At 50.6% G+C, this 16,894-nt stretch overlaps 6 protein-coding genes across 6 annotated transcripts; 4 read left to right on the top strand and 2 right to left on the bottom strand.

The window, feature by feature from the left end:
* Window positions 1-409: 409 nt before the first annotated feature.
* slt11 (Pre-mRNA-splicing factor ECM2) lies at window positions 410-1,622 on the top strand (the record flags this gene model as incomplete). The annotated part of the gene is made up of 2 exons (XM_022539849.1): window positions 410-550; window positions 603-1,622. 2 exons carry the CDS (start codon window positions 410-412, stop codon window positions 1,620-1,622), a joined length of 1,161 nt encoding a protein of 386 aa, XP_022405427.1.
* Window positions 1,623-1,898: 276 nt separating this feature from the next.
* On the bottom strand, window positions 1,899-2,383 carry ASPGLDRAFT_63553 (LYR motif-containing protein; the record flags this gene model as incomplete). The annotated part of the gene is made up of 3 exons (XM_022548677.1): window positions 1,899-1,996; window positions 2,074-2,250; window positions 2,308-2,383. The coding sequence occupies 3 exons, from the start codon at window positions 2,381-2,383 to the stop codon at window positions 1,899-1,901; spliced, it is 351 nt and encodes a 116-aa protein (XP_022405428.1).
* A 413-nt stretch (window positions 2,384-2,796) lies between these two features.
* ASPGLDRAFT_116883 (putative ribosome associated DnaJ chaperone Zuotin) lies at window positions 2,797-4,209 on the top strand (the record flags this gene model as incomplete). The annotated part of the gene is made up of 2 exons (XM_022539812.1): window positions 2,797-2,949; window positions 3,019-4,209. The coding sequence occupies 2 exons, from the start codon at window positions 2,797-2,799 to the stop codon at window positions 4,207-4,209; spliced, it is 1,344 nt and encodes a 447-aa protein (XP_022405429.1).
* A 374-nt stretch (window positions 4,210-4,583) lies between these two features.
* On the top strand, window positions 4,584-5,633 carry ASPGLDRAFT_117507 (nitronate monooxygenase; the record flags this gene model as incomplete). The annotated part of the gene is made up of 1 exon (XM_022539875.1): window positions 4,584-5,633. The coding sequence occupies one exon, from the start codon at window positions 4,584-4,586 to the stop codon at window positions 5,631-5,633; it is 1,050 nt and encodes a 349-aa protein (XP_022405430.1).
* Window positions 5,634-6,110: 477 nt separating this feature from the next.
* ASPGLDRAFT_117816 (putative acid phosphatase) lies at window positions 6,111-7,472 on the top strand (the record flags this gene model as incomplete). The annotated part of the gene is made up of 2 exons (XM_022539906.1): window positions 6,111-6,296; window positions 6,357-7,472. 2 exons carry the CDS (start codon window positions 6,111-6,113, stop codon window positions 7,470-7,472), a joined length of 1,302 nt encoding a protein of 433 aa, XP_022405431.1.
* A 5,110-nt stretch (window positions 7,473-12,582) lies between these two features.
* Window positions 12,583-16,155, bottom strand: ASPGLDRAFT_42335 (putative RNA interference and gene silencing protein (Qde2)). Its single transcript, XM_022545590.1, has 4 exons — window positions 15,704-16,155; window positions 14,483-15,621; window positions 14,176-14,417; window positions 12,583-14,117 (listed from the first exon to the last, which is right to left on the bottom strand). The coding sequence occupies exons 1-4, from the start codon at window positions 15,952-15,954 to the stop codon at window positions 12,639-12,641; spliced, it is 3,111 nt and encodes a 1,036-aa protein (XP_022405432.1). The 5' UTR covers window positions 15,955-16,155; the 3' UTR covers window positions 12,583-12,638.
* Between the last annotated feature and the right edge of the window lie 739 nt (window positions 16,156-16,894).

Here is a 16,894-nt window from a genome sequence, read left to right on the forward strand (position 1 = left end):
CGATGATCCCTGGCCAATCACGATTATTTGTTTGTCTGGAGCCATCTGGGGTCCCGGCCGGAGAAAGGACATTCCGAGGGAGGCGGTGAACCGGATCTAGACGCCTCCGTCGTCGCCGTGAGATGGCCCGATCGGGAGGTTAAGGTCACGTGCCGTCACTCGTCCGGATGCAGGCGCTCCGAGCGTTCGAGAGCTTCTCTTATCGCTTGCTTATCGCTCTTATCGCTGACGGAGAGCAGAATCAAGGTTCCGAACCTCACCGCCTTTTCCACAGTCACGTGAGTTTAACCAATCACCAGCCTCATCGCACCGCCACAGAGTAAGACTCCTATCGATAAACGTTTGTCCTGCGCGACTTCGATTACTCGTGGCCTGCTTTTCAATTAAAGACAGGTCGTTCACTTCAACCATGCCTCCCCAACAGATTAAACAAGATCTTAACCGGTCCGGTTGGGAAAGCACCGACTTCCCTTCGGTTTGCGAGAATTGCCTCCCGGACAACCCATATGTACAGATGCTGAAGGAGGACCACGGCGCAGAATGCAAAATTGTATGCACTCCCCCTTCGCAGTTCCCCGAAATGTATGCTAATAAACATCTAGTGTACGCGTCCGTTTACCATTTTCCGGTGGAAAGCCGATCGCACCGCACGCACGAAGCGCACCAGCATTTGCCTGACATGCGCCCGCCTAAAGAACTGTTGCCAGTGCTGCATGCTCGATTTGTCATTCGGCCTGCCCATCGTCGTCCGTGATGCTGCCTTGAAAATGGTTGCTCCGGGGCCCCAGAGTGACGTCAACCGCGAATACTATGCCCAAGAACATGAGAGGGAAATCGAGGAAGGACGCGGTGCTGTGGAGGAATACGAGAAGACGGATGAGAAAGCACGGGAGCTGCTCCGCAGGCTTGCGAACAGTGAGCCTTATTACAGGAAGCCCCGGCGGCTGGAAGCTCCTCCGGGTAATGAAGAGGAAGCCGAGGCACCGTCGTCGGAGGCGCCTCAAGTACGCAGCCGTTACGGGAACGGCCCCGGACCTATTCGGACAAGCGAGAGCAGAAGGGGAACGCCCTTGCCTGGCCGTGGAGGAGTTCGTGGAGGTCGTGGTGGCCGCGGTGGCCGGTCGTTCCCTAGTACCGCACAACTTCCACCATCGGCGGAGGACATTCTCCCTCCTGCGGATCCCAACGTCACCTCGCTCTTTGTTTCCGGTGTCGAGGACGATCTTCCAGAACATACATTGCGCACATTTTTCACGCAGTTTGGCCAACTCCGGTCTCTCGTCTGCTCCCACCGCTCTCATTGCGCATTTGTCAACTATCTTACTCGCGCTAGCGCCGAAGGCGCCGCGGCACATTGCCAGGGCAAGGCTGTCGTAAATGGTTGCCCTCTGCGCATCAAGTGGGGAAAGCCTAAGCCTTTGGATAACATGAGCAACGAAGAGCGTATTAAGAATGCCCGTGAAGGAAGACAGACTGCCGGTGCCATCCGAGGCGGGCAGCCGGAGAAGAAGGCTATCACTTCTGGTGAAGATGCCGCACAGCAAGAGACCCCTCGCAATTTCGCCGTGGCCCCGCCCCCTGGAAGCAGCGAGGTTCAATATTCGAGTTTGCATGGCGACTAATTACCTGTTTATACGATTTGATTTCAATGAGACAAAGGAAGTTGCATAATGTGTACGTTAGAGAGCGGGCGTTGATTTCGGCTTATGTTTTACACACAGTATCCAATAAAATACCCCCAAAACGCCAAAGGAGAGAAAAAATTGGGTATACTATAATACAATCTGCGAGTGCTTCTGCTTTCACTCCAGTAATCGTTCAGAAGAATACAGTATGCGTAGGCGTAAAGACCGTCCATGAGAAACGAGGAGAAAGGAAATCGTCAAGGCACGCAACAATCATTGCGCCGAGCAGGGCTTATCAACCTTGACAGTCTTCCCTCCAACCTTAATCGAGTCATTATCCCCTCGCTCGATCTCCTCGTGGATACGGAGTTCTGTCACAACAATGTCAGCATCACCCATTATAATACAACCTGACAGTACATTGCCACCGGAGTAGAGAAAAACGCACCCCATCTCGCATCCTCAACACCCTGTTCCCGTGACCCCTGCACGAGGTTATGTCTAAGGAGATCCGCCACTTCAACGGCATGCTTAATCTGCATGGGTGTATCGACGGCTAGACGGCGGTGGGCATCGAAGTTCCGGCGTGCTTCTTGTCGGGATGCGATGAGGACTCGGACGTCATCTATAAGCCACCAATGTCAATATCATGCTGCTTCGGTCGATTTGGGAGGTATCTCACCTCGGAAAGCGACGCGGGTGGCGCGGAGGAGTTGGCGGTAGGCACTTCGTGCGGATACGGCGGTTTGGGGAGCCATGGTATAGATATTGATTGCAAATAAGACAGTGGTGTAGAATGGTGAATGTCAAACGTAGTTATCGAGCTGCTTCTCCGGAAGAGCGGGTGGCGACGATCTGAAGAATCGAGTCGCAACGGTCACAGAATGAAACGAGCTGAACTTCCCCAGTACAAGCAAGATTCCAGCAAAGCAGTAATACTAAATCGAAGCAAAACAGACAATCGAAGTTGAGTCTGAGAAGTACTCGCAATCCGAAATTCTACGATAATCCATGCCTCCAAAACTAGCTCACCATTATTGGCCCACCAAAAGGCGGGATTCCTCGGCAGAAAAAAAATTGCTTTGACTTCTTTCGATCAGCGCCGCACAACCCTCACATCCCACCTCCAATCTCCTTCAAAGCATAACACAGCAGAAGGAAATCAGGAAAAATGGTTGCTGTGCAGACTGTTAACGCTACCCTCCCCCTCGTGTCCGGGGGCTGGAGCGCTGAGAAGGACTTCAAGGCCGTTGGTGCCTTGTCGGGCGCTACTCAGAGGAATTTGGAGCCTGTTGGTCCTTATTTCCTGGCTCATGCTCGCCGTGTATGTCTTCTTCTTCTTCTTCTCTATCTTTTATGAAATGATGGAATTTGAATTGCTAACACCCCCTAGGCCCGTCACGGCCGTACCTTCTCCGAGGATGAGCGCATCCAGGCCCAGAACACCGCCAAGAAGACCGAGGAGGATGAGAACGACGACATCTCGGACTCCGAGGATGCCATGCTGCTCTCCCGCGAAGCCAAGGACTGGAAGAGCCAGGACCACTACGCTGTCATGGGTCTGGCCAAGCACCGCTGGCGCGCAACCCCCGACCAGATCAAGCGTGCCCACCGCAAGAAGGTCCTCCGCCACCACCCCGACAAGAAGGCCGCCATGGGAGACCGCGACGAGAACGACCAATTCTTCAAGTGTATCCAGAAGGCCTCCGAGCTGCTGTCTGACCCTGTCCGCCGCCGCCAGTTCGACTCTGTTGACGAAGCCGCCGAAGTTGAGCCCCCGACCAAGAAGGAGGCTGCTGCTAAGGGTAAATTCTTCAAGCTCTGGGGACGGGTTTTCGAGTCCGAGGCTCGTTTCTCCAAGATCCAGCCTGTGCCTTTGTTTGGTGACGACAACACCACCCAGGAGGAACTTGAGAACTTCTACAACTTCTGGTACAACTTTGACAGCTGGAGATCGTTCGAGTACCTCGATGAGGATGTTCCTGACGACAACGAGAACCGTGACCAGAAGCGTCACATCGAGAAGAAGAACGCCAACGCCCGCCGCAAGCGCAAGACCGAGGACATTACCCGTCTCCGTAAGGTCCTAGACGACGCCTCGAGCCAGGACGAGCGTATCAAGAAGTTCCGCCAGCAGGCCCGTGCCGGTAAGGACAAGAAGCGTCTTGACAAGGAGGCCGAGGCCAAGCGTCTAGCCGAGGAGAAGGAGAAGGCCCGTCTGGAGGAGGAGCAGCGCAAGAAGGACGCCGAGGAGGCCGCCAAGGCTGACCGTGAGAAGAACAAGAAGGCCAAGGAGGCCGCTAAGAATGCCGCTAAGAAGAACAAGCGTGTTGTCAAGGCCTCTGTCAAGGATGTCGGCTACTTTGCCGAAGGCGAGCCTTCTGCTGCCCAGGTTGACTCTGTCTTGACTGACGTTGACCTTATCATGGGCAAGCTCGAGGCCGAGGACCTTGCTTCGCTCGCTGAGCGTCTTACTGCTGCTGGAAAGGATGCTGGTGCTGTTAAGAACGTGTATGTTGAGGAGGTCAAGAGACTGGTTGGTGCTGGCAAGCTCAAGGAGGGCGAGGCCAAGTCTTTTGCTTAATTGGATATGTCGACGACTTAATGTCTTTTCATGATGCTTTCTAGATATGCTTGCATATACATGTATATAGATAGAAAGCGTTTTTTTGGTACGGAGAATCAATGATGACTTCCACCACATAAAAGAGAATTGTAGCGCTAAAATATGTTGACACGGTTTTCCTTATGATATCAGAGCCGATTCTAGTTACGAATTACCATCCTTCTTTCTCGATGTGTAGAATTATGAACGTTTAATATCCGAACATCATCCTCGGTTATCCGTAAATCCGTACAGCTGATGACACATGAGCAGTCCATACCAACACTATTCCTCACATCTGTTGTCTCCAAGAACTCAAACTAAATCATATCAATTCTCCCTACTTCCTCAAAATGCCATCAACCAATTTCCCATGGGTCAAGAAACCCCTCCTAGCCAACGCCCCAATGGCCATGTCCGCCGGCCCCGCCCTCGCCGTGGCCGTCTCTCAAGCAGGCGGCCTAGGATTTATCGGCCCAGCAATGGATGCCAGTGGCACAGAGCAGAACTTGAGCACCGCCGCCAAGGCAATCCGGGAATCTGAATCTCTGTCCAGCCTGCTACCCTCTGGTCACCCGACTCTGCCTGTCGGAGTAGGCTTTCTCCTCTGGAAAGATGAGTTGCAGACAGCTTTGTCCGCTGTAGCGTCGCACAAGCCATGTGCAGCATGGCTATATGCACCCCGCAACGGCCAACAGGAACTCGATGAATGGATGCAGGGGATCCGCGGGGCTTCGCCGGAGACACAGGTCTGGATTCAAATCGGGACCGTGGCAGAGGCACGGTCCATAGTCGAAAGTGCACATCGGCCCGATGTCGTCGTCGTGCAAGGTGCTGAGGCGGGTGGTCACGGCCGGGCAAAGGATGGAATGGGGCTTATTACTCTGCTGCCTGAAGTCGCAGATGTGTTTATGGGCCATGGTATTCCGCTCATTGCTGCCGGTGGCATTGCAGATGGACGGGGCGCTGCTGCTGCTATCTGTCTGGGTACGAATGGGGTAGTTATGGGGACACGGTTTCTGGCGTCGACTGAGGCGCGCATAAGTAAAGGGTATCGGGATGCTGTCGTCCAGGCTACGGAGGGTGCTGTTAATACTACGCGCACGTTACTGTATAACCACCTCCGCGGGACGTATGGATGGCCTGAGCCGTTTAGTCCGCGGACGGTGACGAACCGCAGCTGGGAGGACCATGTTGCCGGCGTTTCGTTTGATGAGTTGAAGAGATTACACGACGAGGCTCAAGCTAAAGGCGATGCAGGATGGGGACCTGAGGGGAGGTTGGCTACGTATGCAGGAGCGGGTGTTGGGTTGGTTGGTGAGGTTCTGGATGCCGGTGAGATAGTGGAAAGAGTTCGGGACGATGCGGCACAGCGCGTGAGAAGGGCGCAGGATGTGGTTTGATGACAGTTCGGTATTGTCTAATGACACTGCCTATCACAATGAGGGTATTACATAGATAGAAGGATGTACGAAATACGACGTTCGCTTGTCTCCGATGCATAGAGAGTCTGAGATGCCGACACGTGCCTCTGCCATCTCGGTATTGTTCCACACCCCGCATGGCTTGACCAATGAAAATATCCAAATGGATAAGCTTTAGAAACGAAGATACTCCACTCCAGCCACCATACCATATCAAGCCTAGTAACCGGATATCACACCCAATCAGCGCAAGGGGATGGACAACGTGGAACAAGCACCTCGATCTCGCCTTCCCGATTGGGAACCCCTCAAGCCCGACAGTCCAAAAGGACCGATTGGTCAGCGCACGCAAAGCGACAAGATCAGCCGTATATAAGAGCAGCCGATCGCTGTCTTAGCCTTCTTGTTTTTCTACAAAATTCCTGTCGAGTCAAGCTTCTCAGCGTTGTTGGCATCATGCACGCCAAGGGTTCTCTCGTCGCCCTCCTCGGAGGTCTTTCTCTTGCTGTTGCGCAGAGCTCTCATAACCCGTCTTCCGAGGAAATCGCAAAGGCACGGGCGACTGTTAAGCCTAACTCTCCGGTTTCGAATGTCCAGGGTTTGTCGTTTAACCGGTTTGTCAATATCTGGTTGGAGAATACGGTACGTTTTCTTACGCATTGATCGCACGCACCGGGAACTAACGACAATGTCTTCGCATAGGACTATGAAGCCGCCGCAAAGGACCCCCATCTCTCCAAGCTCGCCAAGCAGGGTGTCACCCTGACCAACTTCTGGGCCCTCACGCACCCTTCGCAGCCCAACTACTGTGCCTCCGCTGGTGGTGATACCTGGGGTATGGACCATGACGAATTTGTCGAGCTTCCCTCCAACGTCTCAACCATTGCGGATCTCTTCGATACGAAGAACATCACCTGGGGCGAGTACCAGGAACACCTGCCCTACGCCGGCTACCAGGGCTACAGCTTCTCCGAGACCGACGCGAGCGACTACGTCCGCAAGCACAACCCGCTGGTTCTCTTCGACTCTGTCACCGATGATGACACTCGCGTCCGCCAGATTAAGAACTTTACCAGCTTCTACGATGACCTGAAGAACCAGAAACTCCCTCAGCACATGTTCATTACTCCTAACATGACTAACGATGCCCACGACACCGACATCACCTTTGCCGGTAGTTGGACCTACCGCTTCCTCGCTGAGTTGCTCGAGGACGAGTACTTTACCAAGGACACTCTGATTCAGCTCACCTTCGATGAGACCGACACCTACGAGATCGGAAACAAGGTCTTCACTTTTCTTCTTGGCGGCGCTGTCCCTGAGAACCTCAAGGGCAAGGAGGATGACACCTTCTACACCCACTACTCCATAATCGCCTCCTTGTCCGCCAACTGGGGTCTTCCTTCGCTTGGTCGCTGGGACTGCGGTGCCAACCTTCTCAGTTGGGTTGCTGAGAAGACCGGGTACACCAACTGGGAAGTGGAAACCGACAACTTGTACCTCAACGAGACCTACCCGGGCCCGTTGTCTAAGGAAGAATACTCTGAGTACTCCCCCAAGTGGGCTGTTCCCCTTACGAGTGGTACCTGCTCCGGTGGTCGCAGCATTCTCAACACTGTTAAGAAGACCTGGGCTGGTCTCCAGCCGACTTACAACTACACGAGCCCTATTCCGCATGATGTCGCGAATGGGAACTCTGTCGGTGTCAAGTACTACAGGACTAAGGTATGTTCTCAATTCGTATACTCATCTATCTGTCTATCGATGCTAACTCTCGTAACAGAACGGAAAGCAATCGGTCCACGTCACCGGATCTGAGTAAGTATTGAATCTCGTACATAGAGCCACAAAATTCTGTTTCTTTAATGTATATCTTGATCATTGCATGTTTATAGAATTGTACCTTTTTTGAATTCTAGACTGTTCAGAAGTGGACCTTTGCTGATATTGATGGTGTAAACCGGCACCAAAACGCCCTTCCCTCGCCCTACCAATCGAGCGCATGTCACTCGAAAATGCAGTCGGGACTATTCCTTTACATACAGGGTTTGTTGCAGTGTGTACTTCAGAGATGATTTGATAATGATACCACGTGGATTTGTTTTGTCAATTTTTAGCTCGTGAGCTCGTGTAATGTGTCCACGCCTGAAGGAATCACATATCTCTGTGCGATATCTCGTCTGTGTGTGGATCAATGAAGATGGTCCCTGCGTCGGTCACCAGGAAATTGACACGCTTCATTTTGCCTTGTCTTTGGCCGGTGTCGAACAAGCATTCGTCCAACATGAACGGAGCGAATAGTAATGGGACCATCGATGGTTTTGTGGCTGCCAATGGTCTTCAAAGCTCATTGTATTGATCAAACTAGGTATGAAGGGTTGTGGGAAAACAGGGGTCACACAGTGGCACATTGGCTATAACCCTAGTTCATGGTCACCTTGATATGTATGGTCGTTCATGCCGTCCTTCCACGTGGAGTGCACTCTTCACCATCTTCGACCTCTTTGACCTCTTTGATTCCAGTGTCCTTTGTAATTATTGATATAATCCATTGGGACAGGAGCCTTGGGGAGGGAGGGGGGGCTCCGGTGTCGATCATATTGTCTTGATAAAGGGCATTTGTGAGGACTTGCTGGATGCTGACCTATATTTTCTAGGCATATAAGTGTCGGTAAGTCTTTTGGTATATGCTAGGATCACGTTAAATAGCCAGTCACATTTGACAGATATTGTAACTTGTGGCTCATCAATCCGTAGCACTCGCTATTAGGTATGTAGGGTAACTGTCACAGTAAACCGGGTGCTCCACATGAAAATGAAAAACGCTTCAGCAGCCGACAGTGGCCTTACGGCAGTTGCCATTTTTGGGTAAATCCCAAGCAATCGTTCGTAGCTGTGATTATGCTGTGAGCGACTTTTGGCGTCTCACTTTGTCTCTCGAGTTGCTATTAGATATTTCTTGAATTCGGCCAAGCTTTTCAATCTCGTCTCAATGTCTCCATTTGAAAGGACGTATTTGATATACCCGCCTATCGCCTGAAAGAAAAAGCTCTCGGCTTGCGGCCTTCGGTTGCAATGACTGACTTTCCTTTGGCTTTATAGCTCTGTTTCGGAGTTCACTGGTATATTTTAGGAAAGAACCAGTCATGTAGCTTTCCTCTGACCTACTGGGTTCTCCCACGGCAAACACCCGTGACGCTGGTGAGGTCGATGTTTCTTTTTGGTGACTCCACAACAGTTTATTCTTTGGTAACAACTCGGCGCTTCGCAAAATGAGTGTCTTCGTCCACAATATGGGACTCTGCTAGCATCTGTGGCATCGCATCGAAGGGAGCATAATCCCCACCTTGTTCCAATATAGTTGAGAATGTTTCGAAACGCATTGTTTCTCATCGTTACGTGCCACATGGGTTGATTTGGAAGAACCATCCAAACCCTCGCCGTTGCACGCCAGCCACACCTTGTGGTTTCATCTTGTTCTCGAGCGTCGGACAGTATGTAAATTGTGCACTTGGTGGTGGTTTTCACGTCTGTCAGCTGCACAGTGGATCTTTATTCTCATCTTTTTCGATGGCTGGGTCGAAACTAACAGTGCAAATACTGCAGAGACAAGATGTTTGTCTGGAATGTCTGTGGTAGTTCCAACCAGTCTCATCCAATGAGTCTAGTATGTCACAAACTTGGGTTGGAGAAACTGAATCTGGGAAGCTTTGCGCTTTGTAGATGCAAAAAAAAAAAAAAAAAAAAAAAAAAGCGGTTTTTTAGTCTGTATAGGTCCATGATGGTGCGCGAGAGTGTGCCATGTCAAGTAGCACTAGACGTAATGTAGCAGCAATACGTTGTAGACCTTCCAGCGATTCTTTTAATTCCATCCACAGCTGTTGCGAACTGTCGTATAGTATCAATTATCTGCAGTATATTTGCGTCTAAGGGAATTAAGACCCGTAAGGGCCATAAGTTCATGCACCTTTGGTCACTGCGTATCCATGTGGCATTGTACAAGCCAAATAAACTCTAGAATTCATAACGTAAGACAGAACGACAGAAGATGCAACTATTGAAGTCAGTCCCCCCATTGATCAGTAGATCGGTATCATATTTGAGGCTTAGATATCCGCTGAGATTCCACCAAGTCAGTTAGAGCTTGCATCGAGCCATAGGCCGTGCTGGGTTTGTATACTGGCTTTTTTCATTAGGGCTGCCTGCTCTGTATGCATAGACCCTCTTAATTTAACTGGCCATTGGACGCTGGTAGTAGAATTTCGACTATCTATTGTTGCTGTACGTGTATTTGGTCGACCTTTTGGTGGATTCCGTCCGTTGGACTTTTGTTTCAAGTGGTTCTCGCATTTTATCGCTTGATACCCTGGCCAGAACACTCGTCAATACTACATTACATTAGAAAGGAACAACAGTATGGCGACTCGTGTCTATTCCAATTTTCAAGACGCCTTTGTTGCCGACGGTAGTCGGCTTCTTTGACTAATGTCAATACAAGTGAATGCTGGATCCAACCAAGATTCCTGAGGCGTGGGAAGTATCGTGGTGTATTTAAGATTCATTTCCCATGTTTTCATGTGTTTTCGATTATCTGGAAGAGATACTGCGGTGATCTGAAAGGACGCCAATGCAGTGAGCATAGTGTAATGGCTTGGTTCCACCAAGATTTATTAATGTATTTATGACTTCCAAGTAATATAAAGTGCATATCTCGGTGTGGTATTCCTCTAAGGAACAATAAGGCAATCTCTGCTAATCAGCAAACTCTGGGTAGCGGATTACATATTCCCAGAGGGTTTGGGTGGTGGCCATATTGGAATTGGGGCAATCTAAACAGCAGCGAAGAATCGCCATGCTGCAATAGCAGTTCGCCGATAAGACTGAGAAGGTATTCAAGAAAAGAGGCAGAACGGCTATTTTTGTTGAGAATAAGTTACTGTGGAAGGTCAGTAATATTTGACCTCGAATGATCCATACGATCTGCGTGATTCGTATTGGCTTTCTTTCTGGCTTAAATTCTTTTTCGAGTTTTCCGGCATTTGCCGTCTCTTCTCTCCTTCCATGTCCCTTTAATCTGTAATGCAATGCGATGAACATTGTACCACTGTCAACCAGATCATTCGGCATTGCTTTTCTCGATTGCAGGGTTTATTATCAAAGGAGCGGATTGATTTTGCCCCATCCTTGATAAGGTTACTGCACATCAAACTCATAAGACCGTCCCAATGGAGATCTGCCACTGACGGAGTGAGAATACTCATAAAAGCTACTTATCAATCATGTACTCACTCTGAAGACGGCGCCCGACTTGATTTGGGGATTTTGAGAGTCTCGTCGAGGGCACCCCCGAGAGCCCTTTTTCTCTAAGTGTCTGTCATATCTTGCAAATTAAAATGTCCTGGAAGCGGCATGTGCATCGATCTGGGGTCTTAGTCGCCGTGTGAAAATGCCGTAATAAATATTTTGACATATTCTGGGATCATCTGTTGCCGAACAGTTCTTAGCTTTGTTTCTGGGATTTATCATTCGGAATACTGTCGCCTGCGAGGAAGTACACAGGTAGATGCAGCTAGGAAGACATATCAATTCTCGACAGCGTCCATGTCTGAGGACAAGAGACCAAATGCAAGAGTGTTTGCTGAATATAGGGCAGCTTCATGTCGGATCTCGGCCTGCGGGAGGGGAGTGCTCATGTTGGATGTATAACACGCCGGCTGGTCTGGGCTTTCGAGAGCGCTCACTCTTGAGTAAAATGAGATCCTCCACAGCCTTCATCCTTTAATAGACCAAGGCCTAATCTGTGAGATCATGTATGATCAAAGCAAGAAGACAATGCGTGGTGGTGATTGAGGGAGCCTTGTCTCCAAGGATGGTGTCTCGTCGATTAGCATGGTATCAGAAGTAATTTTGGGCGCCTCGCCGACTCTCTGCCTGGTCTATTTACTCCTTGTCAATTTCTTTCACAATCGCTCCGGTCTTTGTAGATCAATGCGAAGACACAGGATAACACTGTCGATATAATCCATTGAGCATTGGTTTTCGTGGACTGCCTGGTGGAGTTCATGAAATTGGGGCTTGGCCCCATACCCCATAGAACGGGGTGCTCTCATCAGATTCATAAGATCGTCCCAATGGAGGTCTGCCGCTGACAGAACACAAACCGCAAATTCTTTTCTGTCAAGGAATTCCAAGAACGCAAACGCTCGCTCAACGCCTTCGTTGATTTGCCTTGTGTCCTACAGACTGACATGTCCATATTGTGAGAATGATCACACTCAGAGACCAATCCTGGGAGCTTCCCAAGCACCAGGCAGCGCCGGCCACGTCTGTGGCGGGAGTTTGTAAAATAACCTATCGTTCCTATTCCCCATCACTCTTGTATGGTTTCTGTGGCATTACACAGTAGGCACGGGGAGTTCCTTTTTTTTTTTTTTTTTTTTTTTTTTTTTCTCCGGGTCAGGCCTTCAATGAGGAGTGAGGTCGCCGGTTAGATGGTAGACGGGGTTTGGCGAGATTTATCTGTATTTGGTAGAGCGAAGAAGGTAAGAAATCCCCAAAGCGGAAGCAGCCGTGGGTTGTAGACTTTGTCTGTTGCCATGCACTTAAAGAATGATGATAGCAGTGTCAATTGTGGCGCTAGGTCGTATGGTTGAGCCATACGATACCAGCGCTGGCAGAGATAGGTTAATCTTGACGAGGGTTTGGGTGGTGACTTCGTTGAAAGGAGAACTACGACGAGCCCTATTGCAGAATTCACTGCGAGACTTGACCTCATGTAAAGTGAATATCAACATTGGGATATTCCAAGAATGCAGTAAATGGCACTGCCTATCGCAATCTCAAAGCTGTTGTCTACAAGCGTGGTTACAGCATTGACATTCTGGATCGTTTACTTCGTTCACATTCAAAAAGCCAATCTAACAAAAAAAAATACCCACCTAAATCCAAAGATATGGTCCAACACGCTAACCAAGACAAACACGCTTAGATGTAGAACATCGTGTCACGCACATTAGGGTGAATCGCAACATCTCCAAGTTCCGAGGTCCCAGCAGCACCGCTAATGAGACTTCCAGACGGCGTCGCCGCAGGGGTTGGGTCAAACAGTTGACTCAGATAGCAACGAGCCCGCTCACACACCAAATCCGCATAATACGCCGGCGGGCAGATACTGACTGCCTTGGTGGCACGTCCAAAGAGGTAGCACATGCGGTGGGTTAGGTCCTCGAGAATATCCGCGGCGTTCTTGAACGGGGATCCCTGTGGGGGTTTCTGGTGGGCGAAGATCTCGTCCCAGACAGTGAAGTAGTGTGCAGGGCGGGCGGTGCCCTTGATGGCCGAATGGGCTTGCAGGAAGAAGTCCCAGTTACGGGCTTCGGTGACGCCGCGGTCCACGACGGTGCCGTTCTTCGAGTTGGCGCCGCGGTCAGCGTCTGCGTCGGACGTGGGGTAGAAGCGGGTGTGGTGACGTTTGCCAACGATAATTATGGAGATCCGCGGGAGGGACTTCTTGGTTAATGTCGCCGGGTAAGTCTCCTCGCAGGCTTTCTTGAGGAGCGGGAGTTCCCTGTCAAGGACGATGTCATACTGGCCCTCAGAGACACCGTCACGATAGACGATGATGTTCTCGGGGTAGTTCTTGTTCATCCGGGCCCAGCGCTGGAGACAGGTCTTGAGCATGGAGTCAAGATCGGAGACCATCTCCTGTCGAGAGGCTTGGATCTTGATCTCAGCGGGCCATTGGCCCAGGTACTGGTCCACGGAGGCAACCATGCCGGCCACACTGGGAGCATTGCCTGCGGAACCGGGGGACGGGTGTGTGACATCAATACCCACAAGCATAGTCTTGCCCTCGCTGATGATGCCCAGGTCCGCCGGTCGCAAAGATTGGTTAGCCCCGCCAAGCTTCAGGTTGAACTTGAGACCGACGTTGGAATAGTATTGGTCGTTGGCTCCCTTCAGCTTATCGGCGAGTACGCAGATGTTGCGTACACCCAGGCGGACGTCACAGACCTGCTTCACACACTTGTACAGTTCACTGTCACTGCCGTGGAGAATAGTGAAGACCAACGTAGGTTGGTGGCGGGCCATCATGTCAGAAATCGCCTTCTCAACCTCTTTTTCCGTGTTCTGCCCGGACAAATTTATTTTCATGCCAGGCTTAGGTACCGATATCGCGACACCAATTTCATTCAACTTCCCAGCGAGACCCTTCAAAGAAGCAGTCAAATCGTCGGGGCCATTGAAGTGCTGCCTCGCCCTGGGAGCATCAAAGTAAATCCACGACCAAGAAGCCAGTTTAGTACCCTGCGAGAATCGAATTGCCTTCATGTTCCAGCCGCCATTCATTGGATCGACCGGTTTCTGCTGCGACCTGTTGTCCTTGTAGTAGACACGAGGCGCGGGAAGAACACGGCCAGGGACAGTGACAAGGTCAAGTCCTGGCTGAATGTTGAAATTCGCCTAAAAACAGTGGTCAGTTATACATCGCAGCAATTCCAGTAACGAGGCCAAAACTCACTAGAGTAGAATTCTGCCCGGCAAAGCCAAGTACGCGACTCCCACGGTTCACGACAGACCCGGCATTCAGCGCAGGGGTCCGCACAGCAAAGTTCAACATGTGCCGAGTTTGGTCCCCGCTGAGTTTGGTACCTGCAGGCTGACCGGGCTCGACCATACAAACCTCAACCGGCAGGTATGACGGGTTCTGTCTGTTCCCAACGTTCATCACGGGAATCTTGGAGTCGAGATTCACATTATATGCTGAGACACAGTTAGAAAAGCTTGTTCAGTGGTCACGTAATTGCATATTTGCAAGATATACTTACCCTGACGAAAGAAGTCGGCCACGGTGATGTACTTGCCAGCCTGCGCTGGGCCAGCTTTGGGCTGTTTCTTGCCCTTCTTGCCCGGTGTTTGTCCGCTCTGGCCTTGAGACGATGGCTGTTGGCCCGGCTGATCAAGGAAGAACTGAACATCTCGAGGACCAGCCCCGTGGTGAGACACCTTAGGAGGCTGAGGTAGTGACGATCCGTCAGCACGAGTGGCCAGGCCTGCAATTGACTTCATTCTAGGAACACCCTGTCCCTTTTTGTTCTTCTTCACGATGTGGTTCGCCCTAATTCTCAATTTCTTGAGGAAAGCCTCAAGTTTGTAGATGTTTGAACCATTGCCGCGTTGGTACTCAAAAATAACGTTTGCCAGTGGGCCTTCCTGGTAGCAGGCCACATATTTGACCTGCACATTGACCAAGATACGGGCTGTCGCTGCACGAGCACTGACAAAAAAGCCCCGAAGAACCTCCAGACCAGCACCCAAGCTGCATTTCTCCGCCAAGTCTGGGTACATGGCGTAATGTCTGTTTGCACCAACCGATACGATGGATTGATCGGATTTCGGTTGGTGGCCCAGGACAATATTCATAGCCTGAATGACCTCTGCCTTGGTCTCAAACATGGCTGAAGCATTGGAGGATGTCAAGTAATCCAGCAGATCGGAAGGATTGAGCTTGCCCGTGAACTGGCAGGTGACCTTGTAAACCTTGGGGTTCTCCGGGTATTCGTCTTCATGCTCGTCGCGGTAACGGACATCATAGGTTCCCTTATTCGGGAGCTCAATCCGCGACACAAGCGTGGAACGGTAGTCTGTGGTAATGCTGTTCTGGCATTGGAGAAAGTGCTCACCAAGCAGCAGACGAATGACCTGACGGGCTTTCTTCCCGGTGGGCTTGCGACCGGCAGAATCACCCCCGATATCGACATGGTAGCGGAAGAGCTCCTTGCCCAAGGACTTCAACTCGAAATAGTTGGCGTAGAGCTTGACAGGCTGTCCCTGAGTTCCGTATCCTGGTCGTGCTGGGTAACGAAGCTGACCTGGAGTCTTTCGGTTCTTGGTTGCCAAAGCTTTGGCGGTTGCATCTTCGATCTTTGTAACTTCGGTCGATGATGCGGCCTGACCACTTGGGTTGCTAGAAGGAATGTCATGTCTCAATCAATCTAGTCAAGTCGAAGCCACCCTTGGCGATCACATCTTCATTGAAGGGGACATACGTAAAGATCCGGGGACCCTGTTCTCTGGGAGGTCCTCCTCCACGACCTCCACGACCTCCTCGAAAGTCGCCTCGTCCACGACCCCTTCCTCCTCGATCTCCACCGTCACCTCTTCCTCGGCCTCTGCCATCTCCTCGGCCTCTACCATCACCCCGACCTCTGAAATCACCCCGACCACGGTTATCACCTCCGGGGCGGTAGGGAAGCTCCATCGATCCACCGCGACCTCGTTGGTTGCCTCTGGAGGACATGGTTACGGTGGGATGAGTGATGGATGGTTAAAAATAACGTTGGAGACGCCCTCGGACCTGGGATCCAGAGAAATGAATAAAAATATGGAGGGGTTGATTGTTGACGCGGAGACCAGCCTCTCTTTTAAGAGTGTCCCACCAAGAGCCGCAACTACAAATAAAAAAGGAACGAGAACAGTGAAGCAAAAGAGGAGAAGAGAGGGGAGAGCACAGGGAGGAGATGACGTGGGCAAATCAAGAGAAAGAGAAGTAGTTGCTATTTTACGTCGGAAAAGTGGCACGTGCGCTGGTCACGTGCCCACAAAGATCCCGGAGCGGAATATACGACGGCAAGAGAAAGAGAAGATGTAGTATGAATTAGCAGATTATGAGTAATTGGAGGTAGGGTCACATGATACTATGATGGTACAGAGATCAGACAAAGCACAACATACTCCTACATAACAGTGTACAGGGCACAGGGAATTGTACATACAGACATTGGTATAATAGTAGAATGAAAAAATTTCTGTAATTGTCATACCCTGGAAGTCTGTGCACTGCTGTATATATATGTCTAGGCTAGACGATACAGAGTAGGATGATCTGACAGCAGTTGAGCAATTCAATGCTGACCCCATTGACTTCACCAAAACACATATATAACATACATGCCTCCATCCCCTTATTGAGTCTAATACATCCAAATTATACCAAGCCTCGTATGGTCTAACAGAATGAAGCTCTACGGCCAAGACAGACCGCCCGGGGCGATAACGGAGATAATCAATTAATCACTGCCCACGACTTCAACAGTCAACTTTCTTCCCCGACATACTCTCTCCACCAGCAGCATTTAATGTTGATTTGCTGTGCTGGATTCGACTATTTCTTTGTTATCTGTTGGGATCGTCGCGCTTTGTCATCATCCAATACGAAAAAGGAGCTCGAACCGTCCATC

This window comes from Aspergillus glaucus (genome assembly GCF_001890805.1).
Source record: "Aspergillus glaucus CBS 516.65 unplaced genomic scaffold ASPGLscaffold_2, whole genome shotgun sequence".
In the NCBI taxonomy this organism is placed as follows: Eukaryota; Fungi; Ascomycota; class Eurotiomycetes; order Eurotiales; family Aspergillaceae; genus Aspergillus; species Aspergillus glaucus.